At 61.1% G+C, this 19,856-nt stretch overlaps 1 protein-coding gene across 2 annotated transcripts; it reads left to right on the top strand.

The window, feature by feature from the left end:
* The first annotated feature begins 8 nt into the window (after positions 1–8).
* On the top strand, positions 9–18,223 carry JUP (junction plakoglobin). Of its 2 annotated transcripts, none has more exons than XM_080359830.1 (15): positions 9–68; positions 9,555–9,787; positions 10,738–10,991; positions 11,512–11,750; positions 12,332–12,533; positions 13,011–13,155; positions 13,527–13,630; positions 14,544–14,882; positions 15,282–15,437; positions 15,532–15,651; positions 15,807–15,957; positions 16,068–16,189; positions 16,469–16,508; positions 17,061–17,230; positions 17,447–18,223. In XM_080359830.1, exons 2-14 carry the CDS (start codon positions 9,562–9,564, stop codon positions 17,204–17,206), a joined length of 2,244 nt encoding a protein of 747 aa, XP_080215956.1. In that variant the 5' UTR covers positions 9–68; positions 9,555–9,561; the 3' UTR covers positions 17,207–17,230; positions 17,447–18,223. The 2 variants fall into 2 exon arrangements, with proteins under 2 accessions (XP_080215956.1, XP_080215957.1); XM_080359831.1 differs by having other exon boundaries at positions 53–68; positions 9,560–9,787.
* Positions 18,224–19,856: the final 1,633 nt, after the last annotated feature.

Below are 19,856 nucleotides of genomic sequence, written 5' to 3'. Positions count from 1 at the left end.
TGGTCGCCTTTTGTTCGGGCAGGAGCGGGGCGGGCGGCAGAGTCAGCGCAGGGGCAGCCGCCGCGCAGGTGAGCGGGACCGGGACGGGGCGGGGCGCGCCCGCAGGGCTGGGCCCGGAGCCCGGGAGGGTGCGGGGCGTGGGGCCGGAGCGGGGCCGGGGCAGCCGGACGTCCCGGACTGGGAAGCGCTGGGATTGGGCGGGCTGCGCTGCGCTGTGCGGGGCTGGGGAGCGGCCGCGCTCGGGGCTGAGTCTGGGAGGAACCGGCTGTCCGAGCCGGGCAGCACCAGGCGCTCCGAGTCGCTCCCGGTGCAGCGCTGCTCGCAGGCGGCGGAGCCGGCGTGGAGCCGTGTGCTGCCCGTGAGCCCCGTTCGTCCCGCGTGGGGCCGGGGCGAGCGCGGCGGTTGTCAGCGGCCGGGCTCAGCCTGCGCAGAGCCGGGCGGGGGGGTCCCCGGGGCGAACCCCCGCGGGCGGCCGGGCTGTCCCGGGCCCTTCTCCTTGCCCAGCGCTGCAGGAGCGAGTTTCCAAGTTGCGACCCCGCTCCCTGGTATGAGGCGGTGGCTTCGTCCCCGGCCCCGCCCGGGCGCGCTCGATGTCTCCGCTCCACGGGCGAGGCCTTGGCACGCTGCTCGCCCAGGTGGCCGTTGTGGCTCTTACGTAAACCGTGGCTGCTGGGTGCCTTGAGTCATCCCGGTGGCCACACGCTGCCGACACACCCGCTCGGGGCTGCCCCGGGGACCCCTCGGTGCTGCTGTCCCCACCCACTGGGCTGCCCCTCACCTTCAGCAAAGTGCGTTCCTAGGCTGCTGTGCTTGGGGGTCCCGGGGGGCTCAGAGGGGATGGAGATTCCTGGCATCACGGATGGGTGTTTGGCACCACTCGGTGGGGGGGTTCGGAGCTGAGACCCCGCAAGTGGCTGATAGCGAATATCCACGCAGGGAAACGCAGGCGGAGTGAAACTCTGCTGTCTTTTTGTCTGGCTTTTGGAGAGGAAAGAGCACTCTAATTACGTTAGCTGAGTGATTAGCTTAATTAATCAGGTTTACAGCGCAGATGAAAGGATAATGCTGAAATGTTGCTGGGAGTTGCCCGGAGAGGGGAAACGTAAGCTGGTAAGCTGTCATACGAGCAACTTGAAGAGATGTTTGTGCTGTGAGAGAAGCGTGAACGGCAGCCTGCTGGGGACAGGGCCAGGTGACCGTGACCACACGGGTGTGAAGACACCAGCTTGTACCCACTCTTGCTGGGCAGCAGTGTCCCTGCACCCCCCCAGCTTTCCCATGGAGTGTCTGGATGAGCTTCATGTCTGGGATGATGTTCCCTGTGCCAAAAGGACAATGAGGGTCAGGGACGCCCATGACCCAGCTGGGTCCGGCCCCGTGGTGGCTGCGCCTCCTGCTCCAGCCCACGTCGTGCTGGTTTTGGCGCTGGTGTCGCTTGCCAGCTCTGACACCCGGCAGTCTCGCATCCGTCTGCCATCGGGCTGACGGGGAGCCGGGGGCGAAGCGTCTCGGTGCCAGCTGCCGCGGGGCTGGAGCGGTGCCGGGGCTGCCGGGGGCGTTCACTCGGGGCTGTTATCCGCATCCAGGGCAGGTGCGGTGCCTGCGGGATCTGCTCCTGGCTCCTAGCCCTGGGTTTTGGGGGGAGAAGGAGTCTGGCCAAGCCATACTGCCCAGTAACGGCACTGGGGAGATATATAAGGTCCCTTCCTGTGTCCTTGCAGGTGTTTTATCAGAGTTGGCTGGAAGGTTGCGGGGTATCCACAGAAACTGTTTGCCTATCTGAAGCCTGTAATCTTTCATTGCTTTGGAGGATTTCCACAAAGTGTCATGAAAAACCCATTTGACTGCTAATTTGGCTTAAACAAGTTGGCCATGGGGATGGGAATGCTCAGAGCTCCTGGCAGCAATGCCTGTGGAGTGTTTTCCCCTCCCAGGCTGGCTCCTGCACCGGTGCTGGGGGAGATGTGGGTCCCCAATGCTCAGGGGACTTGCGGGGCGCTGCGGGAAGGTGGGGTGGCTGCAGCAGGGCCCTCCCTTCCAGACAATGGCGTTTACGGTCTATTGTCTGGGCGATGTGGCGTGTCCTCTCCAGCTCCAGGAAGCTTGTGCATCCCTGGCGGGGCCAAACTGGGCTCCTGGCAGGGGGGGTGTCTACCAGGGCTGGGTGTGAGCGATTTGTGCACCACGCTCAGAGCCTCGACCACCTTGGCAGGGTGGGCAGCTCATGGCTTAGCTGCAACCGGGGACCTTGGAGAATTTCCCCTCTGATCCCAGTGCAGTATTTCAGTGTAATAGTCAGTGTTGTCCTAATCCCATTAACTCTCCCCTTTGTTTCCCCCACCTGAAGTCCTCAAGCAGCTGGGGCGGGCGGCTGCGGTGCAGCTGCACGGCTCCTTCTGCGGAGGCTGTTCCTGTGACCACGGCTTCCTTCCCAGGCCGTGCTTTGCTGTGGGAGCACTTGATGGGATTTGGCTTTTGATGGCGCTTCCAGATCTCCGGGCTTTGAGACGGTACTTCTGCCGGGCTCGCAGGTGGCAGAGCCTTCGGGAGCGGAGCTGCCCGCGGCCCCCGCTTTGCGAGCAGGGGAAAGCAGAGGTTCTTTGCAGAGAACTTGCAAGACTTTAGTTGCAGCATCTGCACCGAGGCTTGTGCTGGTCTTGAAGATTTAAATTAAACCGGCTTCTAATTAACAGAAGTTAAAAAGAAATTTAATTTCTATTAAAACAGTGCAAGTCTACCTTGGGCTTCAGCTTTTGCCTTGATTTGAGCTGGTGCTTTCCCACCTTGGCAGGCTGCCTGGGGCACCATTGTCACCTGGAGCTGAGGTTTGGGTGGTGGCTTTGTCTCGTGAGCCCATGGGGTGTCCCAGGTTGGGCTGGGCAGGTGGAAGCAGCTGGGATGGCAGCTCGGGAGGACACGAGGGCTGCAGTGGCGCCTCAAATCTCAGCAGCGTTCTCTGCTTTGGGGGGGTTGGTTTTACCCCCCTTACCCCATAGATGTGGCTTGGCAAAGCAGCAGAGGATGTCAGGGGCATGAAGGCACAGCCACTTGCTCCCCAAAGAAGTCTTAAAGCTTGACCTAGGCAGCTAAAACCCACGTTTGTTTTTAAACTGGGCTCCCAGGCACAGGTACCTCGATGTGCAGAGCTTCTCACCCCCTCCGCTTCCCACCTCTGCCGTGGAAATACCGTGCAGCTCATTGACGGCTTCAAGGGGAGATGAAGATGTTTCTAATTAGGCAGAGGGTTGAAATACCCTTCTAAATACACCAGCCTTGATGCATTTTGCTGTGGCTGCTGACAAGCCCGGAGGCATTTCAATGTGCCTCGGTCGCTCGGCTCCAAAATCGCTTTGCAAACAGGGCAGGAACCTGGTGCTGCGGATGCTGCGGCTCGTCGGGCAGCCCCACGACGTCTGCTCGTGTTTGAACCGAGCGAGTCCTCAGGCTCCTTCCGAGACCCTGAGCAGGAGCTGGTGGCTGGATGGAGGTGGAATATTCAGTGTTTTCCAAATATCCCACGCCTGGGTGAGCAAACCTGCGGGAGGTGCTGAAGGCAAGTGAGCAGCGGTGCCCTCCCAGAGTGGAACCTGCTTCGGTGCTGGACAGACACAGGGACCCTCGATTTTTAGGATGTGCCATGGTCCCCCATGGCTTTTGGGGCTGGCTGGATAAAGTGTGTGTGCTCTGCTGGTCGGGGGAGAGACCTTTGGCCGCTGCGAGGAGCCCTGCCGTAATCGCCGTGACGCGCAGGCAGGGCCCTGGTGACAAATCATTAACTTGCTCCGACAGGCCGGGTGCTGACGGGTGTTGGTGATAATTTCTTGTGAAGCGTCTGAACTTTACAGATGTAATGCGGTTGGATGGAGAAATTAAGCCGGGGCTCAGCAGCCCTGCGTCCCTCCCCGCTGCCTCAGCTCCGCCGGCAGCATCAGAGCCAGGTGGGCAGGATGCTGTGTATCTGTACGCTGGGAGCTGGGAACAGCCTGCGAGCCTCAAAGCCTCAATTTAAAGCCTGCAATTATGATGTTCGTAAAGGACAACTTGTTCTTTGTGCTCTTTAAAACAAAATAATGATGATTATTATTTTTTTTCCTTATCCAGATGGAGTTATTGTGATTAATTGCACCGTGCCAGTTCTCCTTTTTATGGACAAGTGGTGAGATCCCATCTCTCCCAGCAGCGTTACTAATGAGATGGGCCAACTTTAATTGAGGAGGGGATGTGCATGAGTGTCCAGTGGTGCCTGTGCGAGGGCTGGGTCGCTCTACCGTGTGCTGCAGGATGGTGCCCGGTGTTGCACGTGCTCCTGCGATAGGAGACAACTTGATGGGTGATACCTTGTCATTTTGTGAAGTGCCAAAATATCACAGCCTGGACTTGGCGTGCGCTGAAGCTGTCAGTAGCTGTTAATTTGGGTGAGGAGCCTCCAGAGGCTGGGGGAACATGCTCTATGTTGGAGAGCATCGGTGGAGCAGGTTGTGGTTGAGATGCCTACGTTGCTGTCAGGGTCTTGCTGCGCTTGGGGGGATGCGGCACCCCCTGAATAGCAGGAGCTTCACACGGGGCTTTCAGCAGCTCAAATTTAACCTTGGCAGGAGCAGCTGAAAAACAAATAGGGTGTTAGAGCATCCCCTGGTGAGGGAGCCTGGGTCTGAAGAGTGGCTCCTGCGCCCCTTGCTGCCCTCCCTGGGTGACCTGAGGTTGTTGGAGCTGATGGGGCTGCTGGTGAGCATCAGGGGACAAAGGCCACCGGCTCCTTTGTGCACAGGGAGGGCCAAGGTGTCCTCACCCTGTCACAACCCACTCTCTAATGAGAGGCTGATCCCCCATTGCCTGTCTTCTCATTAAACTTCAAGCTGCTCTCGTTCCCCTTTGAATTCTTCCACTTATCTTCACTGTAAAGCCCCATTGAAAGGGCTCATGGTCGCCGGGATCTGACTCTAACGCTTCCCATTGATGCTGCTGAGGTCTTGAAAAGCTCCTTTCTCTGCCTCCTCCCGCTGCGTGCTCCTTCGAGGCATCCTCTTCAAAACCATTGAAGCTTTTGTACAGCGCTGGCTCTGTTGTCTGCGGCAGCAGCTTCGTTAGCTGCTGCCCCAGCTTCGTTAGCATCAGTGCAATGGTGCTGCGTCTGGGCAGGGTTTGCCGGCGTGGGGGACCTGGGCTGCAGCTCTCCAGGGTGCCCTTGACCTTGGGAGGGCCCTGCTGCCACTCCCCCCCGGGCGGTCACCGATCCCCCGGCTGTTCCAGGAGGGTGGGCAGGACCGGAGATCACTTGCGTGTAGCATAAGTGCTTCTAAAATAGAGTCTTTTTCTCGCATGGCATTTCTTGAATTGCCTCAACTGCCTCTTTCCTTTATCTTAAAAGCCTCAGTGACGGTAATTGCAGTCGCTCGCACGCTTCCCGCAGCCGAGCTCAGCTCCTGAGCGGGCGCATCTCCAGCGCTGCTGCTCTGTTCCCCTGGGGCCGGGGAGGATGCGGGCAAGGCCGGGGCTCTGCGGGGGCTGCAGCAGCCGCTCAGCGGTGCACGGTGCTCCGTGCAGGGGCCGGGGCAGCGGGGGGATGTGTGTGATGCCCTCAGCTGCCCCTCGCACCCACTGACCCCCAGGTCCTGCTGCTGCTCCCGTGCAGCCCACGCCTGGGACTTGGGATGTGCGGGTGCTCAGTGTCTGCTCACCTAGGGGTGACCCCTGTGTTTGCTGCTCACCCCAGGGACCCCTGCCCGCTGAGAAGCCCCTGAGCAATAACTATTTTTGCATGAAGCTGCATTCATGACTTCCCTTACGTTTTGGGCAGCTCACCCGTGTGTGAGCGGAGCGTCGTGCCCTGCTGCTGTGAGGCTGAAGGCTCCTCCCGGCAGCCGGAGGGAAGGGCTGGTCGGGGCTGTGTGTTTGCTGGAGATTTCCTCTGCAGACGGTGTCTTGGAGGGGGGGGACGATGCCGCCTGGATGCTGATCAAATGGCTCTGGGGGCGGATGAGCTGCTGGCCGGTGCCTCGGAGCTGCAGGAGCTTCCTCTGCCTCCCCTGACGTTCCCGGCTATGGGAAGTGGTGGGAGAGGGATTAACCTTCTATCCCCCGTGCGGGGGTGGCTGAAGCCGCTGCCAGCCCCATGTCCCACATAGGGCCATTGGAAGTGCTCCCCCAAACCTGCTGCCCACTCTGTGGGCACCCCACATCTTCCTTGCCTTTTCCTGGGGGGGTTTCTTGCTGTTGCTGGGGGGGAGTCCTATTTCTCTGAGGGTCCCAGCTCTGTGCAGGCAGGGGGGCTCAGCTGGGGCTTGGGAGTCCTGCTGGGGTTCATGACAGCCTGGTTGGAGGGACATAAGTGCTGGAGTCAGCAGCAGTTGTCCTACCCAGGGGGCTGGATCCCCCATGCTCACGGCTGACCCCTCCTGGGCAGGTATTTTCACGTCTGCCCTAAACACATACATTTTCATGCATGGACCACTGCCATCCCCTTCACCGCTTCCAGGGCATGGCGGGGGTCCTGCCCCACGGCAGCTGCTCACCACCAAAAGCATTGCTGGTGAATGGCTGAACCCAGGAGCAACCAACATCCCCTGCTTGTCTCGCTCTGGTCCCCCTGAGCAGCAGGGAGGACATCCAAGGACATAGACATCCAAGGACATAGCCCGGCGTGGAGGATGGGGGAGATGCTTGTGTTGAGTGTCTGACCCTCACTGAGTGGTGAGCAGAGGATGCTTGACACAGGGTTCAGAAAATGTCACTGCTCGCCGCTGGAGTGTCTGACATTCGCTCCATTGGCCCCGTCACCTCGGGTGCCCATGGCAGTGAGCAGCCCCCCTGGGCTGCTGGTGGGGGGATGCTCCAGGGGAGGAGGGGGACTGCATGTAACAAGGTGCCTTTGGTCCCTTCGAGGGAATGGAGAGTCCCCTGGGCCATGTCACAGTTGTCCCCTGTCCCTGCTGCTGCGGGACACTGCGCTCAGACGCGTCTATCACACTGCTCGGACCCACTGTCCTTCTCAGAGCTTGTCTGGGGCCAATCACCGGAGCTCGTGTCTGGACTCTGAGGAGCTTCGCTGGCTTTTGATGTCTCTGGGGTGCCAGCGGTGCAGACGGAGGGGGTGGCAGGGATGTGGCTCATGCATAATGCAGGGCTCTGGAAGGAGCCGGTGCCTGAGCCCAACTCACAGAGGTTTGAAAAATTAAGTGCCTGTCAAATGCCTGTAAATTGTAGAACAGCCGTTACTGGTCGACTGACAGCGCAGGTGGCACCGGCCCCTCCTGCCAGTGCGGGCTTCTCTGGCCTGGGACAAGGAATTACTGGAGAGGGTTCAGAGAGGGACACAAAGATGCTGAGGGGTCTGGAGCATCTTTGTGATGAGGAGACTGAGAGAGCTGGGGCTGTTGAGCTGGAGAAGAGAAGCTGAGAGGGATGTGATCAATGGGATCAATATCTCAGGGTGGGTGTCAGAGGATGGACCAGACTCTGTTCATAGTGCCCAACACCAGGGTGAGGGGCAACGGGCACAGACTGGAACACAGGAGGCTCCATCTGAACACGAGGAGAAACTTGTGTCCTTTGCGGTGCCAGAGCCTGGCCCAGGCTGCCCAGAGCGGCTGTGGAGTCTCCTGCTCTGAGACATTCAGACCCCTGGGATCCTGTGTGAGCAGGGCTGGGAATCTACAGGGGTCCCTGCAACCCAACCACTGTCATTCTTGGGCTTCCCAACACAATTTGGAGGCTCTTCCACTGTGGTGACCCAGACAGGAGGATTTACTCTCCCAAACACTGATGTGACAGCCCCGACTCCTGGCTCAGCACAGGGGCTCTTCTGGCCAAACCCCACTCTGGCACGGGGTGTGGGGCGGCACTGGACTCTCCCCCCGGCACCGTGTGTCACTCCTGGCTGTGCCGAACGGAAACGCCGGCTCCTGCCTGTGCCGTCGTGGGAACGATCTGCCCCCGCTGGCCTCCATTAGTGGGTCCGGCTCTTGCTGCCTCATAAACATGCATTATGCACGACCCATTAAAGGCAGAGCTGTACTTAGTCTGCAGATTGCTGCTTGACAGCTCAAAGATCTCGGATTGACAGGCGCAGCACCCTGCAGCAGCTCTGGGAAGGTGGCTGGGGGGTGGGGATGGATGTGGTGGGATTCAGGATGCATCCAGCCAGCGGGTCCTGCCACCCACCTGGGTGCTGTTCCCCAGGAATGTGTGTTTGTACCCAGCCTGGGATTTTCTTCCCTGTTCCGCTCGCCAGGGCTCGGCCGCTCCTTGGGAACAGCCGGCAGCGCTGGGGCGAGTCGTGCCAAGCCCGTGCGTGCCGTGTCCTGCCGAGCCGCCTCGCGCAACCCGCGTCCTCGGCCACCGCCCGACGCCCTGACTCAGCCGCCGGCACAACGGGGGGCTCGTCCCCCCGTTCCCCTTGCTCCCCCGAGGAGGGTGCTGGTGCTGCACCAGCCCGGCTGGTCCCTGCGAGCCCTGAGCTGTGCGGGTGCTGGAGCGGGGCCAGGGGTGCGCGGCTGCCCTGGTCCAGCTTGCTGCATGAATCAGTGCTGGTGGAGGTGGTAATTACGCCTCTGTTGGGAAGCGCGGTCGCTGCTGCGCTCAGCTATGCCGGGCAGCAGCTGCTCCCTGCGCCTCTTATCGCCTCTGAAACTCTGACTCATCCCCAGCCCTGTGTGGCCAGAGGAAGGGGCAGAAATCCCAGCAGTGGGTCGGTGGGGCTGGCTGGGTGCTGTCTCCATCCCTCCCTCTGTTCCTCCATCCCTCCCCTCCTGGCCATGCCGGGGGGCTGGATGTGGTGCTGGTGACTCACAGCCCCACAGCGCCCGCCTGCCCCGATGAGCTCAGGGGTTAATCCATGAGCCATCCTCCTCCCCCTGCATCCCCAAATTAAAGAGGAGGGAAACCCAGCCCTGCTCGCAAGCAACCTTGTCTGGTTGGTCCTGAGTTTTGGGATGCGCTGGGCTGCCGGTGCAGCCGCGGCGTGATGCTCGGCACAGCACCGGGAGCACGCAGCCCACGCCACGGGTGCTTGTGGTGCTGAGCACCCACTGGACAGCTGAACAGGTGGCTTTGCCTGGTTATTTTTAGGTACTTTAGGAGTGTCCCAGAAAGGCTTCTAAAAAGGTTTGTTTTATTCTTGGAGCCCCAGCCTTGTGGCCATACCCAGATCTCTGCCAGGCCATGTCTTTGGTCTTTAAAAAGCCTCTAGCAGTGTGGGGGGGATGTGCTGTGGGGTCCCTCTGCGCCAGGCAGAACCGCTCACACCTTCAGCGCCGAGGCGGTGAGACGCGGCATTGCGTGGCGGAGGGCTTGGCCAACCGCGATCTGCACCGGTTGCAGCCACGGTTCGTGTCTGAACACGAGCGGCGAAGTGCTGAGCTGTGGGATTCGTCATCCCGGGGCCGCCTTTCATCTCCCGTGGGGGAGGAGGGCAGATAGGAATCTGCTCCATCTGCTCGTGGGCTGCGCAGGGGCCGGCTGCCACGCCGGGGTCTGCCACGTGGGTTGGTGCAGGAGGGTCCTGCGGTGACCTGGGCTCTGCCGGAGACGTAACTTGTCCCCTCCCTGCCCCGCAGAGCAGCCATGGAGGTGATGAACATGATGGAGCAGCCGATCAAGGTGACGGAGTGGCAGCAAACCTACACCTACGACTCGGGCATCCACTCCGGTGTCAACACCCAGGTGCCCTCAGTCAGCAGCAAGTGCCTGGGGGACGATGACGAGGTCTATGGGAAGCAGTACACCATCAAGAAGACGACCACCACGAGCTACTGCCAGGGAGGGAGCCAGGGCCAGAGCCAAGCGCAAGGTAGGGGCTGCAGGGCTGGCGCGTCTGCGGGCTCAGCTGCTCTACTCCTGCCTTCCTCCTCCTCCCCCATGAGCTGTGCTCCTTCTGGGCGCTCCTCCACACCCCGGGAGTTGTTACTGCCTAAAATATGCTCCATCCTGTCCTCCTTTCCCATGCCAAGAGGCAGTTGTGTCGGGGTGGCGCGCAGCCAGCCCGCGCCGGTGCTGAGCGGCGCACACACATCCCAGCACGCCAGTGGGTTGGCTCGAGGTAGGAACAGCTGATCCCGGCCCACGGATCCGCCGGCTGCTCTGCTGCCTGTCTGCCTGCTTGGGAAACCTGTCTCGGCGCGGCTGGCGGAGCTGCCGGCGTGTGCCATGGAGCCCAACCGGCCGGCCCGTCTTCTCCTGCTGCTGCAAGGGCAAAGCGGGTGGAGATGAAGCTCCCGGAGCCAAAGGAGACGCTTTTCCAGCTTTATCCCTTCAAAGAGGGTTGGTTTGCTGTGCTCTCCTCTGCGGTTCTCCCATCAGCGTTGGGTCCTGGAAGGTTTAATCACCAGAGCCCCATGGAGAGGGACGAGCCCTGTGTGGTCCCTGTGTCACAGAGCTGGGGAGCGCGGGTGGCTGCTGCCCCTCGGGTCACACTTGTCCCAGCGTCCTCGCTGGGGAAAGGCCTCCATGTCCTTCTCATCCTCAGTGCCGGCTGATCCTAAATTGCAAATATCCTTAATTTTTTTTAATTAATGGGCCTTGTGTGACAACCGCCTCATCGCGCTGCCTAATTGAGCGTTGTCTTATCTCCGCGCTTCCGTGTCTGTTTACACTTTGAAGCGCCGGCTCCTTGCAGATCATGCTGGGGCTGCTGACGTTGCCGGTGGCGTCGCACTAAGCTCTTGCTCAGCTAATTGCAATTGGAAAGCAGGGCTGGGAGAGAACCCGAATCTAACGCTGCCTCCTCATCTACCCCTGCAGCCGACATGGAGGCTCAGCTGGCCATGACCCGCGCCCAGCGCGTCCGGGCTGCCATGTACCCCGAGACGGTGGAGGATCGCTCCCTCCTCATCACCACCCAGCTGGAGGGACAGCAGACCAACGTGCAGCGCCTGGCAGAGCCCTCCCAGATGCTGAAATCTGCCATCGTGCATCTCATCAACTACCAGGATGATGCCGAGCTGGCCACCCGTGCCATCCCAGAGCTCACCAAGCTGCTCAATGATGAGGACGCGGTAAGGAAATGCGGTTTGCTGGCATGTGTCTCCGGGATTTCGGCTGCCAGGTTTGCGGGGTGCTCTTCCCAGCCTGGCTCACATCCTCATGGGGCTCTGTGTCCGCTGTCCAGCTCCTTCCTCTTGACAAAGCTCTGTGGTTGCCTACACCCTGCAACAGGACTGAGCCCAGCCCTGCGCACCCACCTGTCCTCACAGCCTGTCCTTACTGATCAGACATGGCTCTCCTGCCCTGGCCTTGCGCAGACACTGAGCGCTTCTTGCTGGCTCTCAGTGATCCAGCCACTCCTGTCCTGTCCCTGTGTGTCCCTGTGCTCCATGGACCCAACTAACTGCTCCTGGAGCATCGTGCATGAGGATGATTATAAAGAGCAATCCTCACCTGCACTGCTGTGCTGGCTCTGCCGCTCCAGCACGGTGCGCGGCAGCCCTGGGCGAGCAGGATGGATCCATCCTGTCCTGGCTGTGATGGACAGCAGTGGGACCCCCTCCCACATGCTGGTTTCTCCTTCCCCGCCAGGTGGTGGTCAGCAAAGCGGCCATGATCGTCAACCAGCTCTCCAAGAAGGAGGCGTCGCGCCGCGCGCTGATGCAGTCGCCCCAGATTGTGGCGGCCGTGGTGCGCACCATGCAGAGCACCAGCGACCTGGACACGGCGCGCTGCACCACCAGCATCCTGCACAACCTCTCGCACCACCGCGAGGGGCTGCTCTCCATCTTCAAATCTGGTGGCATCCCGGCCCTCGTCAGGATGCTGAGGTACAGGGCGGGTCTTGGGGGTCCTGAGAGGATGACAGAGCCCAGCAGACCCTCCTGGGCTGGGGGCAGAGGAAGGGAGGGATCTCCCAAGCAACAAGGGACAGGATGAGAGGAAACGGCCTCAAGTTGCGCCAGGGGAGGTTGAGGTTGTATCTGGGGAACAATTTCTTCCCCAAAGGGCTGTGGGGCATTGGAACAGGCTGCCCAGGGCAGTGCTGCAGTCACCAGCCCTGGAGGGCTGGACAGACGAACATGAGGTTCTCAGGACATGGGGCAGGGACAGGGGTGGGGAACGATTGGACTCAATGATCTTGAGGGGCTTTTCCAACCAAAATGATTCTATGATTTGGAGCCTGTGTGTGGGCAAGAGGAACGAGCAGCCCCCTGTGCTGCCTTGTCCATGGGGATGGGGCTCAGTCTCTGCTCTGCCCCAAGGAGGGACGTGTCCCTTCCCTGGGGACACGCGACATGGCAGCCTTGCAGCGGGTCCTGCTGCAGGGTGACGGGTGGGAGTTGGGGTTTCCCTGGTGAGCCCGTAGGCAGCTGCCTGACTGACGTGGCTCCGTCCCGCCCGCCTGCAGCTCGCCGGTCGAGTCCGTCCTCTTCTACGCCATCACCACCCTGCACAACCTGCTGCTCTACCAGGAAGGGGCCAAGATGGCTGTGCGCCTGGCCGATGGCCTGCAGAAGATGGTTCCCCTGCTGAACAAGAACAACCCCAAGTTCCTGGCGATCACCACCGACTGCCTGCAGCTCCTCGCCTACGGGAACCAGGAGAGCAAGGTGGGGGCCGGGGCCGGGTCCTGCTGCAGGGAGGGTGGATGGGGGGGGTTGCCAAACTTTGCTCCTTGCAGCCAGAAGCCCCAGTCGCAGGGGGTGGGAGCTCCCACCATCACAACAACGCGTGTGCCCCCCAGCAGCGGAGCGGTTGTGCTGTCTGCAACGTGGCTGCATCCGACCTCCCGCGGCGTCCCCGAAGGCGCAGACTGTCCCGGTCTGGCCGGTCGTTCGGCTCGGTTGAGTTTCTCCCCCCGCTGCTCTGGGCAATGCCTCTATCTTTGTTCTTTGGCTGCTCATCTCCTCCTATGTGCGAGTTGTCGCAGCTTCACACGTCATCCCTGGACCTGCTCTGATGATGGCTGGAATGCTCCTCCATGCCCCGAAGGGCTGGACCTCCTGCCTGACTTGTGTCCTGGCACGGGCAGGGAGAGCAGAGCGGTGATCCCAGCACGCCCTGACCCTGCTCCTTCTGTCTTGCAGCTGATTATTTTGGCCAACGGAGGACCCCAGGCCCTGGTGCAGATCATGCGCAGCTACAACTACGAGAAGCTGCTCTGGACCACCAGCCGGGTGCTCAAGGTGCTATCGGTGTGTCCCAGCAACAAGCCCGCTATCGTCGAGGCTGGTAAGAGGGGCCGGGGGGCTCGACAGGGCTAGTGTCCAACGGGAGGAGGATGGTGGCGGGAGGAGGGTGCAGCTGAGGGTGCTGTCGCACAGCAGGTGAAACCACCTGCGCATGGCCAGGTTTGTTGCTCCGAAAAGCTACTGAGGTGCTTTTCTGACGCTGTGCCTGGGCAGGATCTGGCACGGCTGGTCGGTTTTCCCACTCTGCATTTAGCCTCTGATAAGCCATGAGGCTGTGTTGTGCGTTGGAGGCATCGCTGGGGTGATGCTCAGCCCACGCTCACCCCACGCACCCGCTGTCGCTCCCTTCTCTCTGCCGGGGCAGTTTTGTGTCTGGGTGTTGACGCGGGCCGGTGTCTCCTACTCCGACAGGTGGCATGCAGGCGTTGGGCAAACACTTGACCAGCTCCAGCCCCCGGCTGGTGCAGAATTGCCTCTGGACCCTGCGAAACCTCTCTGACGTGGCCACCAAACAGGTGAGTCCGCGGGACCCTGGGTCGTGCTTCAATGCAGCGTTTCGGAGGCTTCTCCGTGCCAGCTGCCGGGTGCTTGGTCTGGGGGAGCCCTGGCTGCTGTCCCTGCCCGCCGCTGGGCTCTGTCCCAGCGAGGAGCTGCCATCGAGGCGGTTGTGCCCATGGGGCTGAGCGGCGGCTGGTGCCAGGGCGACCCCGAGCTCTGCTCTGAGGTTGCTCTCCCCAGCCCTTTGCTACCTCCTGATGCGTTCCCCATCTGCTGGGGCCGCCTCTCTGTGCAGATTAGCGCCTGATGCAGCGTGGAAACTATTTGGGTTGGCGTGTAACCATCCCTGGCTCTGTGGATTGCGGGGGAGACCAGGCTGTGATGCCTTTAACTCTTTCCTGCCGCGCTGCTGGCTGCCCGCCGGCACGACGGGGAGCGGGGTCACCCCGGGGAGCGCTGGCGGGGAATTGTTTGTGCTTCCCAGCAGGGAAAAGCTGCTGGAGACATTAAACTCTTTAAGTGAAGCCGCACATGTCGGGAGCGCCTGTTGCTCGTGCTGTGCCGCAGCTCTGGCTGCAGGGGGATGGGGACAGGCACGGCGCGGGTGGGAACGCTGCCCCCCACCATTGCTGCTGTGGGTCGTGGGGCGCTGCGGGGCCGGGGTCTGCAGAAATCGGTGTTTGAGCTCCGGTGAGGGCAGCACACAAGAGAAAGAGGTGCAAGGTCTGGGAGGAAGCGCATAGCTCGGGGATTGATCCTCTCTGCCGTGGCAGGAGATATCTACCTGCTGGAGAGGACTCTGTGTCCGTCCCATCCCAAGGGACATCTCTGGGTCCCCAGCGCGGGCGAGAGACACAGGGGACAGGCGTGGGGCTGAGCCCACGTCCAGCTGCAGGGGGCTGGTCTGACCTTTTGTCCCTGTTCCCACAGGAGGGCCTGGATGGTGTCCTCAAGATCCTGGTGAACCAGCTGAGCTCCGACGACGTGAATGTGCTGACCTGTGCCACCGGCACCCTCTCCAACCTGACCTGCAACAACAGCAAGAACAAGACCCTGGTGACGCAGTCGAACGGCGTGGAGGCCCTGATCCACACCATCCTGCGGGCGGGTGACAAGGAGGACATCACCGAGCCGGCCGTCTGCGCTCTCCGGCACCTCACCAGCCGGCACCCCGAGGCTGAGATGGCACAGAACTCGGTGCGGCTCAACTACGGCATCCCCGCTATCGTCAAGCTCCTCAACCAGCCCAACCAGTGGCCACTGGTCAAGGTAAGGGGCTGGGACATGTTGGTGGAAGCTGGTGGGTGGGCTTGAGCGAGCCCCTGGCTACTTGTCCAAGGTGGGACGTGCTGCTGGGGGGGCTCTGCAGCCGGTGCCGTGCACGGAGCGATGATGAGCTGCTGCCACTGCATCCCTGGTCCCGCTGGGCTGTGTCCTTGACGGCAGCTAATGGAGGAAACGACTTGTGCCGGCTGCTCGGCTGGAATCGATACGGCCCCGGCTGCCCCCGCGGGGAGGGGGCTGGATCCGCTGCGGGAGGAAGCTGAAGTCAGCCCGTGCCGCAGAGGGGATGCGGTGGGAGGGGGGCCCAGCCGGTCCCATGGGGAACGCACGCTGCTCCAGTCCATGGTCAGGACAAATCTCTCCTTCCCCCCATCTCTCCTGCAGGCTACCATCGGCCTGATCCGCAACCTGGCCCTGTGCCCGGCCAACCATGCCCCGCTCCAGGAGGCGGCCGTCATCCCCCGCCTGGTGCAGCTGCTGGTCAAGGCTCACCAGGACGCCCAGCGGCACGTGGCAGCCGGCACACAGCAGCCCTACACGGTCAGTACCCCCACGTTGTCCCCAAAAGCCAAGCTGCCCCTGGGGGGCAGGCTGTGCTCACGCTCAGGGTGGTTTTGTGCGTGTGCCCTGGCAGGACGGAGTGAAGATGGAGGAGATCGTGGAGGGGTGCACGGGGGCACTGCACATCCTGGCCCGGGACCCCATGAACCGCATGGAGATCTTCCGTCTCAACACCATCCCTCTCTTCGTGCAGGTCAGGGGCTGGGGGGGGACGTGGGGGCTGCGCTTTGTCACCTCGCGCACGGCCCCGCGGTGCTCGGCTGGCGGCACCCGCGTGTGTCAGAGCCCATCAGGAGCTCGACAGCTCCTCGCCGGCTGCTTCACGTTTCTGCTGATGTCTCCTGACAGCTCCTCTACTCGCCGGTGGAGAACATCCAGCGTGTGGCGGCTGGCGTGCTGTGCGAGCTGGCCCAGGACAAGGAGGCGGCAGATGCCATCGATGCTGAGGGGGCCTCGGCTCCGCTGATGGAGCTGCTGCACTCCAGGAACGAGGGGACGGGTGAGTGCCGCCGTGCCGGGCGCCGTGCCGAGCGCGCTCTGCCACCTGGCATCGCCCCAGCTACAGCCGGGATGGCACCAGGAGCTGAGGCTGCTGCTCTTTCCCTGCAGCCACCTATGCGGCCGCCGTGCTCTTCCGAATCTCAGAGGACAAGAACCCTGACTACAGAAAGCGCGTCTCCGTGGAGCTCACCAACTCCCTCTTCAAGCACGACCCGGCGGCCTGGGAGGCGGTGAGCACCCACCCCACCGGGCATGGGGATGAGCCCTTTTCCTTGGGGAAACCAGGGTCTCTTGTGATGGCCCCATCCTGCCTCCAAAAGCTGCCACTGATGTCAGAGCTCAGACACAAGCAACCGACAGATGGGGTGGGAGGGTTGTGGCATCGACTCTCCGGCAGCTCTGGGTTGTGGTACCGCTGCCAGGGATGGGGCTGGGCACCATGTAGCCCTTGAGCATCATGCACATGTGAGCACGTGTCCTCTCTTCAACCGTGTCACCTTCTTTCGTAGGCTCAGAGCATGATCCCCATCAACGAGCCCTACTCAGATGGTGAGTACAGCGCCAGCAATTCCCGCAGGGTCCCGCATGGGCTGGCCCTGGTGGGACAGATCCCTTGTCTCACCAAACCAGGCTGGTTTTAGCATAGGATCATAGAATAGTTTGGGTTGGAGGGACCTTTCCAGCTCCCCCAGTGCCCCCCCCGCCATGAGCAGGGACATCTGCACCAGCTCAGGGTGCTCAGAGCCCCGTCCAGCCTGGCCTGGGGTGTCTCCAGGATGGGGCATCCACCACCTCTCCGAGCAATCTGGGCCAGTATTTTACCACCCTCATTGTATAATAAATTAAGTTTGAAAACCTTCCTTGGCTGGCTGCCTGGGGGTGCTCGGCAGGATGCTCAGCAGGATGCTCGGCGGGATGCTCAGCTCCCCCAGGAGCATGTGCAGCCGCTCTCCCGTGTGCCTGGGCTGGCCCAGCTCTTTGGGGCGGGTGGGTGGCCCTCGTGTCCTGTGCTGCCCCGGCCGGGGGGGACCGGGAGGGTGGCTGAGATCTGGAGAAGTCTCGCACCAGTGGGAGCTGAGCTTTGCTGTGTCCCTTTTCCAGAGCTGGACACCGGTTACCGCCCCATGTACTCGGGTGACATCCCGCTGGACCCCATTGACATGCACATGGACATGGACGGTGACTACCCCATGGACGCCTACAGCGACGGTGTCCGAGCGCCCTTCCCTGACCACATGCTCGCCTAACCCGCCCCGCAGCCCCCGCACCAGGTACTGGGTGGCATCTCCCTGGGGTGCGGGCGCTTATCAAGTCACGTTCGACCCTGGGATGGGTGGCAGGGTTGGGTGCTGGTCCCTGGTGCTGCCACAGGGTCCCCAGTGCTGCTGTGGGTCAGCAACCGCGTTTCTCCACGGGTTCGGGGAGTCCTGGTCTCCTCCATATCCCCTCTCGGTTGGGTAACTGGAGCTCTGTCCTGCCGTGCGCAGGTGTTTTCTCCGTACAGAAGAGGGTGGCCCCAGAGCTGAGCGTTCGCAAGAAGGACTTGGGAGACAGAAGTGCCTGAGAAGACAAACTTTTCCATTCCCACGAGAGGTTTTATTTTTCGATTTGTTTTCCTTCGCTGTGGGTCTGTGGAGAAGGTCCTTCCTCCTGGGACTGCTTCAAGCGCCTACTGCCGCATCCAGCATCCAAGATACTGTTTCTGAAGCTTTAAAATACACAAACCTCGCACCGTTAGCGACCTTTCATTGGCGAAATAGTCTTTTCTATGAATATATATTTCTTTTTTATTTTTAATATGGTGCCAATGGCTTTTGCCGTCCTTAAGTTTCTGCTTTCTAACTTCCCCACTATTTGTTCTGTGTGTTAGTGCTCTAGGAAAGGAATCTAACATGGGAAAACCCTTTGCTGTCTGCGAGCTCTGAGTTAATCAGGCCCATCCAGAGCTTGCTGAAAACAAAGGGGGCCGTGTCCCAGGACCTTTGTTGTAGCCACGGGGATGTCTGCGGTTTAATTCTTTCCAATCAGCGTTGGGGAGCTGACTTTGTGTACCTGCCTGTCCTACCAGTGCCCCTAGAGGAGTGACTCCAGCGTTAGGAACCGTGTCCTTGTACGGATCTCTGTTGCACATTTTAACCCATTTCCCTTCTTTTTGGTGAGTGGTGTGTTTCCATCCCCTCCTCCCCTTATCTAACGCATTTTTTAAAGAGGCTCTAGATCTGATGGTGGTTCAATGCTTCGACCGCAAAGGGATGGACAGTTACTGGAGTGTGGTTCAGGAATAGAAGAGTTTATTATTTCTGTAAGTTGTTTTTGTATAGACCAAAGCAAAGAATAAAATAACCCCCCCCAGCCCCTCGTTGCCCTGAGCCTGTTCTGTCACTGTGGAAGGTGAGTGAGTCCCCTTGGGGCAGCAGGGATGAAGGTGCCATCGCATTCCTCAGCCCAGACACTGGTGGTTCCCTATGGACAAGCTCATTCCCACACTCTGCATCTGCTTTTCCTGGCCAAGGGCTCAGGTGGCGGCTGGGGGGACAAGCAGGTCCCCTCTCTGTGCCTGGGGGACGATGCTCAGCGGGCACAGGCCCCCCCTGTGGCACCGGCAGCAGCTGCCCCCATAACCCCGCACCCTGACACGCCGCCAGCCCTTCCCTTGTCATCACCAGGTCGTTAGCATGCCGGCCCCATCCAGGTGTCTGTCTGCTCTGTCAGGAGGTAAAAACTCCCCGTAATTAAGATGTTTATTTGTTAGGCAGCACCACCAGCATCTCCGCTCTGCTGCTCCCTGGTACGAGCTCTGGGGGATAAATGTGCCGGTTGGGAGTGAGCTGCGCTGATTGATGGAGTGAAGCCTGGATGGAGCCGTGAGAGACCAGGTTAAAAAAGTGATTTACTCAGTGAAAGCTGGTTGCCTTTTCGGCAGCCCGGCTTCATAGCGGGGACAGATGGCAGGAGGGAATATTCTCAGCTGAAACTCTGACAGCTGCGCCTGGGGAAGCGGCGCCGGGTGCCAGGAAGGGATCGTGCTGGGAGGTGGGAACTGTTCACAAAGTTACCCACCAACTTGCCTGTCTGCTCGGTGGCCTCTTTGGCATGGGGACGGGGCCAAGGACAGCCACTGCCACCTGTCCTGGACTTTACCAAAGCACCTTTTTGGGCAAGAAGGTGCAGGCTGAGCCCAGAAGCAGGATTTGCCTTCAGCAGCTCTGTGAGGCTGCGAGCAGGGGCAGGGCTGTGGGGCTTGGGGTATATGTGCCAGGGGATGGAAGGGTGAAACATGGGTGGTCCTGGGATGCCTAGATCAGGGGACAGAGGTGGGGAACCCAGAGAGAGCAGCTATGTCACACAGTGACGTCTGCACTGGTGGCTCGGAGTGCTGCGGTGGCACTGGGGGGCAGCTGGAGAGACAGGGCATCATCTCTGCCCCCCCCGGCTCTGCGCTCTGCCTGCTGTAGCACAGCTCTTTCTGTGCAGCCACTGGCAAGACACTAATCAGCCCGACACGGCTGCCACCAGCACGGGGAGATTGCGGGGACATGATCAAAGGGAGCTGGGAACAAAGTCACAGCCATTCCCTCCCGCTGTCAGCATCAACCCCTCTGTCCTCGGCGTGTTTGCTCAGCTCTGCCGCGGAGGGAGGCGAAGTGTGGGGACAGGGAGGTGGAAGGATGGGGACGTAGGTGCTCACCACTCACAGGGCTTGGGTAGGACATGGAGGTTTGCACGTCCATCGGCTGGGGCAGGAGCGAGCTGGGGACAAAGGCAGCAGGAACAGGTCTGGGAAAGGAGAACCATGCTGGCTTGGGGGAACATCCTGCGCTGAGCTCAGCCCGGGGCTGCGGCCAAGCACCGTGCAGCGGGGATGCGGCCGCGCTTCCTGCCGCGGCCCGTGCCAGC

The sequence above is a fragment of the Nesoenas mayeri genome, assembly GCF_963082525.1.
Source record: "Nesoenas mayeri genome assembly, chromosome: 26".
Classification (NCBI taxonomy): domain Eukaryota; kingdom Metazoa; phylum Chordata; class Aves; order Columbiformes; family Columbidae; genus Nesoenas; species Nesoenas mayeri.
The sequence above is the reverse complement of the archived record's forward strand: the minus strand, read 5'-3'. Positions and strand labels throughout refer to the sequence as shown.